Genomic DNA, 19,628 nt, shown 5'->3' on the forward strand with positions numbered 1-19,628 from the left:
GAAATGTGTTGGCTTTGAAGAAGAAATGGTGAAGTTTTTTTTTTTAGGAAATACATCAAATAGATAAAAGTTTATATGAATTATGATAATTTTTCAAATATAAAATTTTAAGGTAATAGATTTTTGTTATAAGTTAACAAATAAATTTTAAGTTTAACTCAATCTTTCCAAATCAGTTTGTAAAATTATTTTGGTTATGTAGGGTTAAAGGATGATCGTCTTGTCCTACTCTGTACCATGATAGTTCACACCTCTCAGTGAGTAATCTCCAAACCGATTAGTGTTTTCAAAAAGATCTTAATGAATTGAATTATAACATCAAACCTATATTTATAAAGTTTATGATAATCAAACCTATTAATTGACTGTTAATATATCGGTTAACCGTCTATTAATGATTGCTATATTATTAATTAGTCTTTAATTATCTTGTCTTGATCAGCCATACTATATCAGTTGACAGTTTATAATACAAAAGTGAAATCTACATCTACATATATATTTTAAATTAACTTTATCTGTTATTGATATGAGACTTTCAATTTTATATATTAATGTGTTACTTATATAGTAATTGTTTTATTTAATAAGTTTTTGGGATGGAATGAGTTGAGGTTCACTTGACACACCAATAACTCCAATAAGTATATGTTGGCTAAGGCCAACCGTAGTGGAGGAAGCCAAATTGTCCATTATTATTTGGTTTGATTTAAATATAATATTAATGTTGTGTTTTGAATAGAGTAAGTGAGTGGTCCAAATTGGGCAGTGCCTACCCCACTCGTTTGTTTTTTGGGTTTTGGTATGTAGCCAGATAGATGAAGAAAGCTCATCTAAGTATTTGGGTATGGAACAATAGGCAAAAAGATAATCAGAGTTACATCAGGAAATGAGAACGCACAGATCAGAATGTCTTTTATATATAACTTTTCAGTTTGATCGAACGATTAAAAAAAAAAACTTTATAAACGTAAATATAAACATTTTTTATTTATAAATTTGATAATTAAAATATATCAAAATTATAAATAAAATTTGATAAAATCATGGGTGGCGTTTGAAAATTATGTATATCTGAAAAAAGGGGTAGGTAGAGGGCGTTGACCAGGTGAATGATTTATAAGTTGAGGATTTGTGTAGAATTGTCTGATTTGGTATATGCAGTGGTTAAGTGGGGATATAAGTTGAAAACTTTTAGAATAGAGTTTATGAACATAGTTATGTACTTTTGAATGGCTATTATAATTTTGGACCATTTAACAATATTTTTTAATAATAAATTATGTATCACTGTTTTATTGATTCGTATATTTAAAAAATATCAATCACAAATTATTATTTAAATTATTTAAAAAAATTGTGAAAAGAGTTATTAAAAAAAAATCCTAAAAGGCACTGTTCATTTGGAAGTACTCAACTCTTGAAAAGTTGATCTGACTTTTAACTCACTTTTATTACCCTCATCAAGCACCGTTGAATTAAGACTATCACTTAATCACCCTAGGTTCCACCTATTTATAATCCTTTTTTATTTAAAATCTAAAATTAAATTGTGAATATCATAAAAAGAAATAAATTAAGAAAAGTACGTTTTTCAAATGGCTTAAAAATTAGAATTTGCAAAGTTAAGAGGGAAACAGTTATTGGTCTAACTTTTTTTATAAAAACACATTAAAATATTGTTATTGCATGTTTTATTTTATTTGATTATCATTTAATAAAAATATATAATTATGTTTAAACTCCTGTAAAACACGTAATTTCATAGAATATATGAAAACAGTTGTAAAAAAATTGATATAAAAATATAAAATTGTGGATTTTTTTTTTCACTCATACTACCATATTTATAATATAATTATTATTATTTTGTTATCATTTTTATCCTTGACCTTTTAACAATAATTATTATTATTTACGTTTGAATTTAAATGAGTTATAAGATTATTTAATGGTAATGTTGAGATGAAAAATGATAGTAGAAGAGGTTGTATGTCTGAGTTTTCTAACTAACACTTAATAATTATAAAATTAGTTCGGTGAATTTGAAAAAAAGTTGTGAATTCAATTTCCAGTAACAAAATATATCATTTACAGTGTTTTTTGTTGTTATTCTTATTATTATCATTTAAATAATATCATTATTTTTATTAATACCACACTATATCATATAAATTATCCAACCTTTATCGTATTATATGATAAATATTAAATTAAATTAATATTTTTTTTTATATTGTTATATGAATTTTTTATAGTCACGACTGGCAATATTATCATTAAACATTTTTAACTATAATGTCAAGTAACCTTTACAGTCACCATTTCGTTTATTGATTTCTACTTAAATATAAAATATCAACATATAATAGATTGAACTTTTTCAAGAACAAATACATTATATAATTTTTCTATAATTTTTTTTATTGTCAAACATTTATATTTTTATTTATCATGTATTGGAAATACACTTAAATTGGTCCCGGCAACAGGACTGCTGACTGCCCCCACACATCACCCATCCCATAATTACTCACATTTAATCATGGAGTGTTCTTATGAGTTAGGCTACCGAAAAGCAAATGCATTTGTTGATATGAGTAGCCAAATCAATTCCTTTAAGTTATCCTTCAACGGTATAGTCTCATACCTATACAATCTCTAGATCTCTCTCATTCCGATGTATGTTCGATTCGTCCACGTGCCCTTTCCACTGAAAACCTGCCAGGAGCCGCTCCTTGTCCATGCCTCTTGCACCGACGACCACTCCCCGCCCTCGTCAATGCCCAGGTGTCACATATACAATACCACAAATATAATAATCACATTCAAAAAAATAATTAAATGAAATGTCATGAAACATATATAATGTAATTAAAATATTTACACTAATGAACTATATAAAAAATGTTTAATCTTCTTACGTTTTCAATTTAAATTTCAAAATATTATCATTGCTTTCTATTTTTATTTTTAGATGAATAAAACACATTAACAATTTAAACAGAGTTAATACACATTACTTAAATTAAATATCAATTGATAACGTATCACACAAAAATAATTGTTAAAATTTTAGCATCACAACATTTAAAATATAAACTCCAAATTTTTTTGAAATAAAACCAATAAAATGAATTATGATTTCACATCCTCAGACTTAACACTACCAGATTTCATGATATAACAAAGGGTTTTTACGTTAATTATTTTTAATTTTTTATGTTGAAAATATGAAAATCACACCACATAAATTTGTATTAAATTTGTGAAAATATTTTATGTAAATCTACACCTAACACCTCTATAAGTCCGATATAATGTCTAGACAATACTAGATCTAATGGAGAAAAAGTCTTAATAAAAAAATTCCATTAAAATAAGTATTTATGAGATTGTTTGAATTTAACTTATTGCACATCAAATCAAATGAATGATTTTGATAAATTATAAAAATAATTAGTAAATAGAGAAATCAAACTTAAAAAAAAAAATGAATTACATCAGAAAAATAGTAAGGTGTATGTATAGGTTGAAGGTTATTCAATAGCCTTTACCCTTAAATTTATTCAGCTTAATTAATCTTCTTTTAAAGTAGGTCAATGTCTATTTTAGTAGTATAACATATCACATACACCAATATAAAATTTTATAGGAAAGACAGTAAAATTGTATACAAATTTCTAACTCATATTAATTAAAAGGTACTGCATTTTTAAAATAAATATAACTATAGTCTTGATTAAAAAGGAACAAAACAATATAACTAAAATAGAATTTTAATTAATCAATTTTAGTTAAAGGTTCGATAAATAAACTATTATTTTAATTAACAAATAAGAATTAAACTATTTTCTTATTATAAGGACTGATTTATTATAAAAAAAATCAATTATAAGGACTGGTTTATTTATTACAAAAATCAATTATAAAGGACCGATTTAATAAAACTATTTTATCATATAGTTATATAAGGGCTGGTTTATTTATAAAAAATTCAAAGGCTAGTTTGTATTTTTCTTTTAGCTCGTTGATATATTAAATCAGATTTTCAATTTTTTAAACATTAAATTTACTAAATTTCTTTTTACTTGCCTAATCCGCCACCATTATTTTATGAGAAGATTAATTCTATATTATTTTCTCAGAATAAAAGATAATCTCCAGTGCTGTATAAGAAAATCACCAAAAGAAAAAAGGTTAAAGGATTTTTTTCACTTGTTCTTTCTCGTACGTGACATCGAGAGAAAGAATAAAATTAAAAAATAAATAAACAATATTGCAACAATGTAATAGGTGTTTTGAAATCTTGTTCGATTTAATTAAATTAAATATGTTCGTCCAAATCTATTATTATTCATCAACTGGTGATATTTTTCCTTTATAAAAAAAGATATGATACTATTATTTATTTTTTAAAAAAGGTACGAAATATTCATATTTATTTTAAGGACGTTTGTATCAATAATTTTGACTTCAAATATTTAAAAGAATGATTTTATCATTCAAAATAATTATTTTCCACTTAAATGTATGTTTGTCATCTCAAAAGATAGCTTTCATATAAAAACACGATCACTTTACATTATTATTTATGAACTTTTTTTTTAATATAAAATGTATGGTACATTACCTAAATCGAGTTGTTGGAGTAACATGTGATAAGTTTGCAAAGCATAATGTAAATTATTTGGATCAATAATCTAACAAAATAGAACCAAATATAATTCAACAAGTAATAAAATAATATCTAAAAGATCTAACCATTCAAATTATATTTAAATTATATTTGACTAAAAATTTGATATATTATTTACGAATAACAAACTGAATCTAAAAAATAAGTTTATTTCTATTTTATTAAATCTATATTAATTTAGAATTCATAAGATGACTTATAAATATAAAATCAATCTCACTCTAAAATATTCAATAATGATAACAATTTACTAAATATTGTGTTCTGAATAAAAACTCTTCAATACATGCCCCTAATATGATTGAAATAAAAATATATAATTATATGTATCATGTGTAAATTTACTTTTAATAATGTATTTAAAGAGTGATACTATTATGAGAGTGGCTTTCCATTCCTTTCTTGCGCCCACAAAATGAACCTCACATTGGTTACTCCTACACAGGTTCTTTGAGTGAGACACAATATTCAATCCACACCCTCCATTTTTCACGCTCCGAATCAACGCTCCAGATCTCTTCCTCTCGCTCTTCAACTAGGACGGCGCCACAACCACCCTTTTCGTTTTTTCCCCCTTTCAGGTTCCGCTCCCTAACCATAAAATAATAATAATTATAATAATAATAATAATAAATAAAAAAAGCTTATTATTAAAACAGCTTCATTGGATTAGAATACTGGACATTTCTTCTATCTTTCTCTCTTTCTCTCTGTATCAAACCTCTTCTATTTCTCTCTTCTCTGTACCTTCCACCTTTCAAACCGCAACAAAACAAGGTAGTAGCAGAATTCAAGAGTTTTGCCTCTGCTCAAGCAATTCTGCTTTATAATTTATTTATTGTTTTTCAATCAATCTTAATTGAAAAAATGGATGATTCAAATTTGTCTGTGTGTGGAAGGTTTATTGGCGTTGGTCCATGGCCATGTATATATGTGTATATTTTTGTTATACATATTAATAATAAACGGTATTTAATTTGTGATTGAATTTGAATTTTGGTGGTGAAAAATTGGAATTAATGGATGGAGATGTTTGGTTGTGTGGGGGAAGAGGTGGAGGTGGGATTTTTATTTTACTATTTAGGTGAAATGATTTGGTTTGGGATTTTGGGATTGGGATTGGAGTGAGTATGGTCAATGGTGTGGTTACTGTTGAGCTTCTTTTCAGCGCTGAAATAGCGGAGACGGAGTCTCTGTGATTGTGTGGAGAATATTTGATGCAAACCTTCGTCCTTTCAAAACGAAGCGTCCTCCCACTTTTTGTGGAATCAGCCCTTCACGCCCCCCGTTTACTCTTTTTCTTCTTCTTCCTTTCTCGTTCCTTCACTTATTGTTGTTCTTTCACTCTTGAAATCATGTTCGTTTTTCGAGTTTTCTGGGTATTTGGAATAGGATGGTTTTGAGGATTTGGGGTTATGTGATTCCTCGTAAAAAAGGTTGCTTTGCTTTTTTGATCGGTCATGGTTCGTGACGGCTGGGGTTCGCGTAATCTCATCGTGTATCTGTTTGTTATTTTCTGTTTCACTTCGTTTTTGAATTGTTCTGGATGAGGGTTACTGCTTCAGGTTTTTTGTAATGTTCAGAAGTTAAAGGAGAATCATCACGCATAGATGATAGGTTCGCACCCTGTTGGTTCACGGGAAAGTGAGAAAAAAAAACTCTGTTGGAGTTGGAGAGCCTTTATTTAATGTATTTCTTAGAACTCTAACCATATGCGATTAGATTTTTTATATTTATTCTGTTAAACTTATTTTCTGGGTATTTGTTTTATCCCCTGTTTGCATTTCGTATTTTTTTTCATAAATGCAATACTTTTCAACATTACCTGTTTATTTTAACTTTTCGACATGTTATTCAATTCGCTTGCTTCGGTGCAGTTCAAATTCCCTGAGCATGTATTTGACTGAACATGCATAATCTAACAAATTGTTTCTGCTGAATCTACGACAATATTCTGAGAAATAAATAGTTCTAAGGATGAATTTGGCGTGAGAATAGCTTTAGTGTTGTAACAATGTTTCACATTGATTGAATTTTCTAGTCAAAGAGCTTTCTGAGTGGTCACTAAGATTGACTGGCTTTTACCTCCTTAACACACCACGATCATGTTAACAATCATTGTCTTATAACCCCTGTCTTATCTTATAATTTGCTGAAAAAATTTCCTTTTCCCCCCTTTCACTTAAATTCCAAGTACTGCAATAGCTTTAATGTTGTAACAATGTTTCACATTGATTGAATTTTCTAGTCAAAGAGCTTTCTAAGTGCTCACTGAGATTGGCTGCTTTTACCTCCTCAACACACCACGATCATGTTAACATTGTCTTATGGCCCCTGTTTTATCTTATAAATTGCTGAAAATATTTCCTTTTCCCCCTTTCACTTAAATTCCAAGTACTGCAATATTTTCTGTAAGGCTTTGTTTAGCTTCCTTCAATTGAAGCTTCTTCTTAAGAATCTAAATGAAATTTGCGCTATAGCTCCAATTTTCAAGTATATGCAAATATATTTTAACTTTATGTTATTGTTTAGAATTATTTATAGGAGATTATAAAGAAGGTATCGTTGTGAAAAAATTTCGGTATGGTATATAGGACTAGTTTGTAGATATTAATTAGGAAATTGGGCTATTGGTTGATGGTATCTGAACCCAAATTTATAGACCACTTGTTCAGTCTATATGTTGTTGCTTGAATTGAGTTCGGCACATAAGTGATTGCTATCAACATACTTGAAAAAATATAGTATTATACAATATATATTAAGCTTTTGACAATCGTGTAGCTTGTTGGAATTTTTTATGATCTAATACACCACGATAACGTGTTACAGATTTGAAGGGAGTACGCCATTGATGGATGAATATTCTGGTAAAAGAGCCATTGATGGGATGGTAATCCCTAGAAAGGGGGTGAGACATGTGTTTAGAGACACTGCTAATGCTAAAGATCGAAATGGTCAGGTGTGCAGCCGCCTTACTTGCAGTAGCAGAGTCAACACTTCTAAAGGTGCTCAAATTGGTTCTTCTGAAAAAGGAAAATCTTTGAAACCTTCTATTCATTCTTCTTCTGCTGGAAAGGAAGCAGTTGGAAGCTCCTCTAGAACTTTTCCCAAGACTAGTAGCCCTGGAAAACCGCTTATAAAGCCTCGGAAAAAAGCATCATCTCAGTTAGAGACGGATTCATCTGAAACTAGTAGTGTATTGGATGAATCAGAGGTTTCACAACTCGCCCCTACCCCTGTAAAAAGTCAGACAGGGCTTCAAGCTGAAATGGAAAAGACAATGTCTGGTAATGTCATGATGGAAGTAGGAAGCTCAAGTGTGGTATCCAATTCAAGATCTCGGAGGAATTTTCATCCAAAGTCTGGAATTAGTGGTCAGGAAATTAAAAACACTGGTTCAGGGATGCGTGCTGGTACCAGTAGGTATGGATTGAGGAATCTCAAATGCAACTCTATTTCTGATGTCCTCCCTGCCGGCTGTTCATCTTCAGATTCAACCCTTAACAGAAGGAAGGACATGATAAAAAAGAGGAATTGTGAAGGGGAAGGTAGCTCGTCTGCTAGAGGGAAGAAAATGAGTGGGTCTTCAGTAGAAGGACGGAGTTCTGGTTCCAGAAATGGCATATCCATTTCTGATTCAAGAATATCTAGGAATACTCCTCCTCACAGGGACAGGTCAGACAGCAACATGGCACCAGTTAGAACTCGAAAATCAATTAGTGGTCATGCCAGGGGAAGGCTTTCTAGCCAAGGAAATGCCAATCCCGTGTCACCCAATCAGTCCCCTGTCATGATACCTTCTTTGTCTCATTCTGGTGGTCGTAATGCTTCTGGTGTATCACATCGTACTTCTGTAGATAGTTCCTTAAGTTGTCCTAGCTCTCACAGTAGGCCAGGTACTGGCAGTGAGGAGTTATATGGTGTTATGCCTGGGTCTCCTTCAGAATATGGCCTCACTCATTCTATAATGAATCTGGATAGCTTTCGACGGCGTTACAACGTGGATAGTATTGCTGAGGTAATTTTCACTACTAAGATGAGTTATTTTATCATGATCTTTACTGTAAGTTTATAACATTATTCTTCATAATTTATTTAGGTATTGTTGGCACTTGAGAGGATTGAACAAGATGTTGAGCTAACACATGAGGTAAATCCCGATTAAAAAATCATTTGACCAAATGTACCAACTATTTAATTCATTCATTTGGCGTCTTTGCAGCAAATTCGTTTACTGGAATCCAACTTGTTCCTTACTGGGCTTAACTTCTACGACCCGCATAGAGACATGCGTTTGGACATAGATAACATGTCATACGAGGTTCGTTAATGTCATAAGTTGCTACAATACAGATTGCTATATTTGTTGCTTGTTTCCTCTTTTTCTGATGATATCTACTGTGGCTTGATAGTTCTGTGATTACTACAGATTTGGATGAAAATATGCTTTTGTATTTGTTATTAAATGCGGATTTTGTCTATATTTTATTTTCTAATCATTCTCACCTCCCAAAATTTTCTGGAAATGACAGCAACTTCTGGCTCTGGAAGAGAGGATGGGTTCTGTGAGCACAGCTCTAACAGAGGAAGCGCTATCAGAATGCCTAAAGAAAAGTTTCTTCCAGTCCTCTCCCTCTGAAAATGCAGTCAACAGTTGCAAGGAAGCCAAGGATGACACCAAATGCAGCATTTGCCAGGTACTTTTCTCTAGTTAAATAAAGTCTTTTTGCACCTTTCGTGGCAGAGACTGTCATTAGCATCATCATGGTTCTAAGCTTTTTCTCCGTCATGGATTTATGATCTACCTGCATCTCCTGTGGAATTTGATTGACAATGGTGTAAGGTTTATATAATCATTTGATACACACATGTTCATTCATTGCAAAAAGGAATTCCGGACCATCCATAGCCTCTCAAACTGATATGCACTTAATTGACTTCATTTGTAGGAGGAATATGTGGTTGCGGATGAATTGGGGAGTTTGCATTGCGAGCACATGTATCATGTGGTTTGCATACAGCAGTGGCTTCGGCTGAAGAATTGGTGCCCTATTTGCAAAGCATCTGTGGTACCGTCAAATCCATCCACATCTCAATGATTCAATCAATTGCAATGTTAGGCCAGACGAGGGAGACTAATTTCTTTGTACCCCTCCTTCTGTTCATTTTTTTCTTCACTTCTGTACAAAATGCAGTTGGTCTTTACTCATTTTTATTGCTCTTTTGTACATAGCCAATATTTTCATCTTCCTTATACAATAATCCAAGCAAGCCACTGAGCTTGATAGACTGAAACTTCTATGTTAAGCTGCAGGTGCAATATCTTAAAGCCCTCCTCTTACGTTGTTGTTCTTGTGTTTTCTTTTCCAGTTCATATAAGAAGCACTGAAGAATTTAAAGGAAAAGTAAAGTGTAGGCAAAAAAGCTGTTCTCTTCCTTTCATTATAGTTCAACGTGTATTGTAAGTAAGGAGTTTTGCATGTTTCAAAACCTGATGTTTAGGAATAGAGGGACTAAGCTTTGGAGGCACCTAATCAAAGTAGCTTTTGGGATCTTCTCAACTGAATTTAAAAAAAAACAAATAATTGCTTGAGATAAGGAATTACTAATTTACCTAATGGTAAATAGGCAGAACAAATAGATTTTTTTTTTCTAAGTGAAAGTATAAAAGATTGGTAAAAGAGTTAATAAATATAATGCTTATATTAGAATTTAGAAACTATAATAAAAGGGTGTAGTTTTATATTTTTTTAATGATATTTCATTTTTAATTCTTTGATAATAACAATATTTTATATTTGTATAATAAATAAATTCATATGAAAGCTCAGTGTGAACCCAACCAAAAGAAGTCTTATTAGGAATTGATATCTAAGATGCATATTTACAACATTAGATGATGTCTATAAAGAATTTTTCATTTTCAACAATTCATTCATTGATTATGTGAACAAAAATATCTGGAGCAGCCAAACCCAGCATTTTTAATTTCTTTTTCGCTTTTGTACGGAAAGATTAATATCTTTTTCGCTTTTGTATCTTCTAAGTGAAAGTTTACGAAAAGGACTATACGAGAGAAAATGTACAAATTTTATTGATATATGAAATGATGAAAAAATGTGCTGAAAGATAACCAAACCCAGCATTTTTAATTTAAATTTTAAACTAGTAAAAATATATGAGCTTGTGTTATTTTTTATAATAAAATATAATTAAATTATAATTATGAAAATAAATATAAATAACTTTTAAAATTTAATTATAGATAACTTTTTATTTACTTAATTTTCAAAAATAGTTAAATTTAAAAGTTCAGTTAAATTTAAATAAAATAATAACTTAAAGGATAAAAATATAAACGTTTTTAAAAAATTCTTATATCAACATCATAAAAAAATTCTACTAAAGTTCCAAGTTGTTAACCAATTATGAATGTCATATGAAAGTCTCTTAAAACCCACTTGGAAGAAAAATAAAATAATTTAAAGTAATAAATGGTGGGTGTACCTATATGTATATCCATCAACTCATTGAAAAGGCAATCTGATTGAGTAACTATAATCAGAATTTTCTTAGAATTTAGAGAGTTCACATAGACGAATTTTAGTGGGATAAAATTGTGAATGAAATAGAAAATAAATTTGTAACTTTTGTTTATAAACTTTCAAATATTAGATTGAAGAGTGTTATTACTTCCTGCATCCAATGTTTTATTTCTACACCTCCATATGATTTCTGAAATGTGTAAAATAATCCTCATTATCCCCTCTGCACCTCCGTTTCTTCACGTTCTCCCAACCACCATTAAGAGCTCAATGTCTTCTTTGTTTTCGTTACTCAAACTGTGTCTATGTTATTTTTTATTTTCTTAATGTTTAATATCAATTTTAATCTCTAATTTTGACAGTTCAATTTAAAATATTTTTTTTTATTTGAGTTGTTATCGACATAATCTTTACTTTAGTCAATAATATTAATTAATCTGTGAAAAAGTTAAAATTAATATTAAAATAAATTACGATTAGGTTAGTAGCAATTTATCCTAAAAGTTTTATTTCTGAATTCAAAAATCCCAAAATTCAAGATCACATATTTCAAAAACCTCCAAAGTACGACATCATGATACAATTGTAAATAATTTCAAAACGTAAAATTAGAAAACAAAATTCCAAAGAGAAACAAAATACAACAAATTATCAAATCAGAGCCTTCAATCCCAAACGAAATATCTAACCTCCCTAAATCACAATATCATAAAAAACCCCAACCATTGTGTTATAAACTAACAAAGAAAACAAAATAGAAACTCCATCTAAAAAAGGAAACTCAATATCCCGAAATCAGAATTCAAAAAATAGAATCTCAATTTGAAATCCTAATATGAATAAATCCATAACAAGAAAAAGGAAAGAAAAAAATTCTATGATTAGTTTGTTCGAGAAAAAAAGAAGTCTCAAGAATAGGAGTGAAAAGTTTCTAAAACTCTTATTAAAGTAAAAGATAAAATATCCTTTGAAATTTGAACTAACAAAAGAAAAATAATTAACCTCAATTCATTTACCACTTATGTTGTTAATATTTTTAACACCGTCACCAACAAACACCAACTTGAACTATTTTTAAAAAACATAAACCACTTTGAACATTTCAAAAATAGAAATATGACTTTCATCAATCAAAATTAATATTAAACTTTCTTTTAGAAAGTGTAACTCTAGGTGTAGTGGGATGGGTGGAGGGGGTTTGTTTGAAATTTTGTTAACCGGAATGTTAATCTCAGGAATTTTCCCGCCGGAAGTGAGTTCTACATACCAAAAAGTCCGGCGGAGAGTTAAATAACAAGTGTGCTTATGGGAACAGGCAATCCAGAGTATGTCACCCGGCAAACATTATCGATAAGACATATTCTCGTTCCCGTAAACACGTCCTATTCAATTCTCAGGTTTGAGGGATCCGATTTATTGTGAACGGATTGGTGAATTTGGAAGGTCTCCCCGGACTTTTCCAGATCCGGAACTACCTTCGCGAATGGCTGTTCCGGTTAACATGGTTCCCTGCGAAACAAAAACTGCAACATGAGATTAGAAAATAAGAGGGCTATTCCAAAATAATAATCCCCAAAAACAGGAGAAAAAAAAAACTTTTTTTGATACGAGGGACGAGAAGACGAAGGATGTTATTCTCCTGCACAATTCTTCCACCTCTTTCCTCTCTTTGATTTCTCTTCTTTCTTCCACAAATCTTTCTCTCTGCTACCATTCTGTTCCGGTTAACACGAGGATCGAAGAAAACAAAAAGGGAGAACGATCGGCAGCTGCACAAAAGGGAAAAAGGATTTTAGGGTTTTTAACCTTCATTTATTAAAAGGTAAAATTGCAATTATAAAAAATTTGGGAGTGCAGGAAGAAAAACAGTGAGTATTTTTAAATCTTAAGCGGCAAACAAAAAAGTCCATAAAATATAATTAATAACTTAAATTAATTATTACATTGAAAATGCTCTCTAAGTTACACAAATCAATTGTGGCATACTTAAGATTGCACATAATGCACATGGCTAAATCATGGCCTGCAGACACAATCTGTGTAAAGCTCACAGCTTCTATTTCCTGGCACTCGTTGTAAAGGAGTAGCAGTGTAAAACCTCCTTACTGTGAAATTCGCTGACATACATAAAGCAACTATATGCATCTGGTAAGAAAGACAAATGGCGGTATCCGAATAGAATTGTTTTAAGAATAGTACAAAGTTTCTGTTGCTGAAAGATTTCTTGCAAGTCATACTTATATTTTCCTTGGAGATTATGAAATATGATTCAGCAGGAGGGATGCAAATATTGCCCTTTTGGCAGCATTAGTGTTAGTATGTTTGCCAAAATCAACAAAATGGAATGACAAAATAAATGACGAAATTAATACCATACAGATGCCCAAGAACCAGATATTAAATCAGTAGCACTGTTTTTTGTATGAATATTTAATATTCAAATTAGCGTAGCAAAAAGCAAGAATGAAAACATTTCATAATAGTAACCATGGCCAACCGCTACTAGCTAGACTCAAGAGTCACTATAATTTAGGAGAACATGAAACGCATTGCATGTTTTCGTTCATCTTGACTTTACGTTTTATAAAAATATACTACCATGACAAACTTAAATTTTTACTCATCTGGCTAGGACTATTCAAACTCTAATAATTGATTGACAATATAAAAAAAAATATCAGTCAGAAGTAGAACAAAACTCTAGCAAATACATGTAAAGAAATTTATGCATAAATGACAACTCTAAAAAATAAATTTGAAATCAACTGGATTGCCATTTTGAAAATGTGCGTAAGTGTGAGTATTCAAAGGAAGTTTCTTCGAGCTGTCTGTGATATGCAGAACCAAAGATAGACATCAGTAAGAAAAACAATCAAATGCATTACGTTATATACTATTTTATCCTTCCCCAGCCTGTACATTCTTAACTTTCCAGAAGCTGACAGCCTAATAGACCTATAATCGTTTGGATCTTGATAGTACGCTTGTTCCACTTCACCTTATTCAGTGATCAATATAAATATTCATAACAGTCAACAAATACAAAATACACAGCAGAATAGCACACAAAGGTCTTCTAGAAAACACTGAGTACCCTGCTATCCACTTCAACTTGATCCTTTTGGAAATCATTGTCTCAACTTTGATAAATTAGTACATGGCCACTCCTGCCCCGTTCGAACAGAAAGTTTAAAACTACAAACTGAGGGGTTGACACTCAACAGAAGATAACAGATTAAGTGAAAGTGGCTATGCAGATTTTTAAAGTCCAGCCATATATATGTTATAAGCAAATTTTCCCAACCTAGGCTCTCTCCCTTTGGGTGTGAGGATGGGAGAGTAAGAGTGAAGATAGAATTAAAACAGGGTGTTTGGTAAAAGATAAAGAGGAGAAAAATAATTTTAACAAAATAGTAACACTCACTAATCTATTTAAACTCTTCTCTAATCTCTTCAACCAAACATATTTAGTTTCCACTTTATTTCCTCGTCTATAATAACTCTACCTATTTATTTCCATCTTGCATGTTTCTCTTATCTCTACCAAACATATTCTTAGAGTAGGTTTGGTTGCGGGGATAGGTGAAGATAGAATTAAAATAGTGTGTTTGGAGAGAGAGGCAGAGGAGATAAATAATTTTTAAGATTGGACTCAATGTACTATTTCTCACCTATTTCTACTTATTTTTCTTCTCATTTCTTTATTTCTCTTCAATGAAACACCTTTAAATTTCCCTTTATTTCCCATCTATTTCCACTCTACCAACTTACTTCCATCCAACCTATTTTTCTCTTCTCCCTAAACAAAACAATGTAATATCGTATCTACAATGCTGCACTGAGGGCTCCGACAAATCTTCTACCAGTTACCTGAATCTTACCTTGCACCTCCAGAAGATTGAAAAGATGCCAGACACAACAGCCAATCAGATAACACATGGCTGTTCAAAGTTATAAGAAACAGTGCAAATAAAACCCTGCAACTATATTCTAAACATAAATCTTCCCGTATCTTTTTGGTCCAGAAAAATGTTTTACGTTGTATAATCAATGATAGTTAGTTACAACCTAGAAGAAAGAAAAGAATAATTTTTCCTAAATATTCAAAAAGTAATAATGAAGAAGGAAACTTCAATGATCCTTTAGCATTGAAATCAAATCAGTTTCCATAATTTCGCCTGACAAGGATTGCATATTGCATCATACCATACAGCAGCAGTCCTCCTTTTGTTATATACTATGGATTAATGGCATTAACACTTGAAGCGCGATGTCCACAGATAAGTTATGGTAATAAGGAGACAAAAAATCCAATCAAAATACGTACTTACTCACCCATGTACAATCAAACAATAGTGTGTTCAAAGCACAGAAGGAGCATCAGTTAAAAAATGAACCATCAAACAATCAGTACCTTGTGACAAATCCAAGGTGATTTTCTGCATTTCCTCCAAGTGTGATTCCAACAGTAGCAAAAATACTACCAAAATCACATGTCAAGAAATTTGAGTGAAGAATAGCATATAAACAGTTAAAAATGACTAAATGTTGAATGCATTTGAAAATTCAACTACTATTGCATTGGCGTGTTGCAGCTCAAACATGTTGAAAATTTTATTTTCCACTGAGCTGTGAATGTTTACTGATTTTATAAATTCATGAAATTATCTTTCATATATTGTGTAAATTAAATAATAGAAAATCCAGACATGGCAAAAGTCTCTTTTTTTTCTTTGTCCCTCCACAGCATTCATAACCATAACCGACAAGCAACAAACCATTTGCAAGTAACCTCGTCCAATCTCTCTGAATTTGCACAACTTACAGGCACACCAGATTCTCTGCAAAACGTTTGCTTAACATGCCACCACTTTTCAATATCACGAGTGTCAGTAATATAAAATATGATATCATATACACAAACATATATAGGAGTTGAAATCATTCAATCATATATGAGAATTGAATGTAGATATCTATTATTTTCTTCAGCTTTTCCTGCAGAACTTTCATGCACTATACGCCTACCCTGCTTTTAATTCCAAAAGTCCTTAAATTACATACCAAATCATATATGCCACTAAGACCAACAAATGTAAAAGCGACTTTTATCGATCGAAGTTTAAACAACTTCATCAAACTGGTTAATGATCAACTAATAAAAGGAGAAATACGACTATATTCATTCAGACTAAAACAAGAGATAATGAAACATCAATCAAACATGGAAAAAAAAAAAAAAAACTGTACATTACACTGATGAAAAGATGTGTCAAATTTATAAATCTCACATTTTATAGAAAATAACAATTACAGTCACCAAATTAATTTGCACGAAAAATATAGGATAAGTTACAGATCTACACAAGACTAAAAAACAAAAACATTACGTTGGATTTGATGAATTTGGACAGAGGGACTTCAACCATAAAACTAAAATGACCAGGAAATTTCAATAGATGTTAATGTGTTATTGATATTGAATTTCAATCAATCCTCAGATTTTAAAAATACATACAGAGCGACCCTGCAGCTCTTATACAAGTCATAGTTCCTTGAACCCAGCTACACAACAGTATCCCTGCAAAACTTCCTTAGTTCTTTCTTTTCTCATTGGCTGTAATGCAAACAAAAGTATCAAGATCTCTAGCAATGGCAAATACAGCCAACATAAATGCTAAAAACATACAACAGAGCAACCAATCATGGGTTTGATTTGATGGTACCCTTGGTTGCAGTTAAATAAATCTTTGACCTATTCGAGCCCTACAAATAGCAGAGAATCCAGAGATAAGATGCTTTGAAGATCAAAATCAATATTTCATCTTGAAAGGGCTAGAAGAATCTATTTGTCACCCTCCAGCTCCTACCGAAACAGAACAGGACCACTGATCAACCATTGCTGAGCCATCGGAACTAGAAGACAAATTTTCATGAAGGTTTTATTCTTCAAACGATTGCATGGATATTTTTTCCAACCACAGTGGCCAATCTTCTCCGAGTTGCTGTGGATTTAGTTCCATGGCAACTTTAAAGTCATGCAAAGAAACTAAGCATGGTGGTCTATGTTCTGACACAGCTTCTGCTGACGCACCATCACACTGCACGTGTAAATGATTGTTTGGCCACATGCCATTGATGACCTTACCCTGCATCTGCTGTCTGGGGGCAGGGGTCTTCCTCGGCTCATTTGTAGACCTAGCTCTAACTAAATCAACACAAGACCTGATCAACCGTTTCAAGTAGACATCCAACATATTATTCAACATGTTTGCACATTCCATAGAAATGGCTCCAAGACCTTGTACTGCAGCAATCTGATCCATGCGCCTCCTGAGTGTTTCTGTATCAGACAACCTGCCACTGTCACAACAACTGTCAAAATAGCCAGCACTACTCACTGGCAATGCCTTGCGGGCTCCTCCTACACTTGCTGAGCAGTAAGGAATCCCAAGTGGTGCTATCAAGGGACTTTTAGAAAGACCGAAGCGATTTAACTGATCCACTTCTTCCCCCTCTTCAACAATTGACATTTCAGCTGGCCCTTTCCCGTGTATTCTTGGCTTTTCTACAGGTCGCCGATCAGGATCTCCTTTTTCATACTCAGGTAGCTCAGCAACAGCTTGAAGATGCTGCATGGGTGTCTGATAATCACTAGGAGTAAGGATTCCATTCTCCATATCAACCTTACTACCACAATCTTCTGTACCCATGGATTGATGAGAAACAGAATCAACCTTCCCATTTGGTCCAAGAGGGCTTGGTCTATCCCTCAGCTTCCGCTCACGTATGCCAGGCCTAACCTTAGGGGATACCGGCAAAATCCCATTTGACCAAACGGGAGCCTTTTGATTCTGATTGTGGAAGCTGCCAACACTCTGTTCGTGCCCATCTTCTCTGCCAGGAGATATGTCTGAAGCATGTTCTCCAAACTTCTGGGGACCTGACGGATGGATTGGTGGTGGGATCTTGGCTTGGCACGCATTCTTCAAAATTGACTTTATAAAATGGTTGTGCAATGGAAGATTCTCCCTCCCAAGCACTCGGAAACAAAACTTATCAAACTCAGTCTTGCTCAGTTTCTGACTCAAAAACCTGTTCAAGCAATAAAAGTACCGCTTTGACTTATCCGCTCCAAGCTTCTTTACAATCTGTGCTTTCAATTCACCCAAATCAATTCTTGAGCTCTGCTGGGGTTGCATTTCTCACCAACAGATTCACAAAACACCCAACAAATAATAATAATAAAAAAAAACAAAAACAGCAGAAACCTCAATTTGAACCAAATTGCAGCTCTTTTCGTTTCCAAATAACACTAAACTTCCCCTCCCCCATATCAACTTTATTCCAATTCGCTAATCAGATAACTACAATTCGTACATATATCAACACCAGATGTATGAGTGATACTAATGGCAGAGTAACCCACAGTCAAACTTGCAATTCTGCACAAAAACAGGGTTACCCTTACGCCCCAAAAAAAAACCCAAATTCAGCAAACGAACAGAACATGCAATGCAGAGCCAAATCCCATCTTCCTCCCACCAAAACCCTAGAGATCAAACAGCAACAAAACTCCCCAACTCCGAGCACGAAAACCCGCAAATCAAACTCGAATTCATCGAATTGAATGGCATATCAAAACCCTAAGTCCGAATCACCAAACCCGGGTCCGAAACACCATTGTCGTGTCGAACAACGCGAAGCGAACATTACACCACTGCACCAATTTAAACCCCCATTGTTTCGCCGAATTCCGTGCCTTCGAACTTCGAATTTCGAAATTCGAAGTAGATGGGAAGAGATCAAAACTGAGGTGCCCCAAAAAAAAATATGAAGCGAAACCAAAGAAACAAAAAATTCAAATTGCAATGGAAGGAAGCACAATGAAGAAGAACAAGAAGAACAAGAAGAAATACTAAGTGTTTTGGGGAAAAACAAAGTACTTATACATTGATTGAACTCTGACCTTCGCAAAGTTCACGAATTGCTCACAAATCTCGAACCTCACTCACTGGGTTTCAATCTTCCAAGCTTTGCCTTTGCCTCTCTCTCTTCCTTTTTTTTTTTCTTTTTTTTCTCCAATTTATTTATCTTTTATTTCTAATTGTTGGTGATTTTATATTGAGTTTTGTTTTTCTCTTTCTAACTCGATCTGCTAATACTATGTTTCTTCTCTTCTCTCTCTTTCGCATTGGTCATTCTTAAAACAGGGTATTTCCTCGTTATTTTAAAAATATATGTATTTTATTTATATTTTGTTGGAAATAATTGACAATTAAAACCAGTTTTTTTTATAACCTAATAACATGCTCTAAAATTATTATTTGTTATTTTAGTTCCTTTTCTTTTATGTTTATTTGGTAAGGGAGTGTGTGTTT

General features: G+C 32.2%; 2 protein-coding genes across 6 annotated transcripts; one reads left to right on the plus strand and one right to left on the minus strand.

Annotated features, from left to right (window-relative positions):
• The first annotated feature begins 5,376 nt into the window (after positions 1-5,376).
• Positions 5,377-10,050, plus strand: LOC106762727 (probable E3 ubiquitin-protein ligase HIP1). Of its 2 annotated transcripts, none has more exons than XM_014646768.2 (6): positions 5,377-5,476; positions 7,532-8,720; positions 8,802-8,852; positions 8,925-9,023; positions 9,235-9,399; positions 9,652-10,050. In XM_014646768.2, exons 2-6 carry the CDS (start codon positions 7,554-7,556, stop codon positions 9,799-9,801), a joined length of 1,632 nt encoding a protein of 543 aa, XP_014502254.1. In that variant the 5' UTR covers positions 5,377-5,476; positions 7,532-7,553; the 3' UTR covers positions 9,802-10,050. The 2 variants fall into 2 exon arrangements, with proteins under 2 accessions (XP_014502254.1, XP_022636527.1); XM_022780806.1 differs by lacking the exon at positions 5,377-5,476 and adding an exon at positions 5,499-6,388.
• Positions 10,051-11,767: 1,717 nt separating this feature from the next.
• LOC106759687 lies at positions 11,768-19,425 on the minus strand. Of its 4 annotated transcripts, none has more exons than XR_002667824.1 (2): positions 19,217-19,425; positions 11,768-13,016 (listed from the first exon to the last, which is right to left on the minus strand). XR_002667824.1 is itself a non-coding variant. In XM_014642983.2 (2 exons), the coding sequence occupies exon 2, from the start codon at positions 18,447-18,449 to the stop codon at positions 17,190-17,192; it is 1,260 nt and encodes a 419-aa protein (XP_014498469.1). In that variant the 5' UTR covers positions 18,450-19,058; positions 19,217-19,414; the 3' UTR covers positions 16,560-17,189. The 4 variants fall into 4 exon arrangements, 2 of the variants coding, with proteins under 2 accessions (XP_014498469.1, XP_014498470.1); XR_002667823.1 differs by lacking the exon at positions 19,217-19,425 and adding an exon at positions 15,662-16,440; XM_014642983.2 differs by lacking the exon at positions 11,768-13,016 and adding an exon at positions 16,560-19,058 and having other exon boundaries at positions 19,217-19,414.
• Between the last annotated feature and the right edge of the window lie 203 nt (positions 19,426-19,628).

This window comes from Vigna radiata, chromosome 5 (assembly GCF_000741045.1).
Source record: "Vigna radiata var. radiata cultivar VC1973A chromosome 5, Vradiata_ver6, whole genome shotgun sequence".
NCBI classification, from domain to species: domain Eukaryota; kingdom Viridiplantae; phylum Streptophyta; class Magnoliopsida; order Fabales; family Fabaceae; genus Vigna; species Vigna radiata.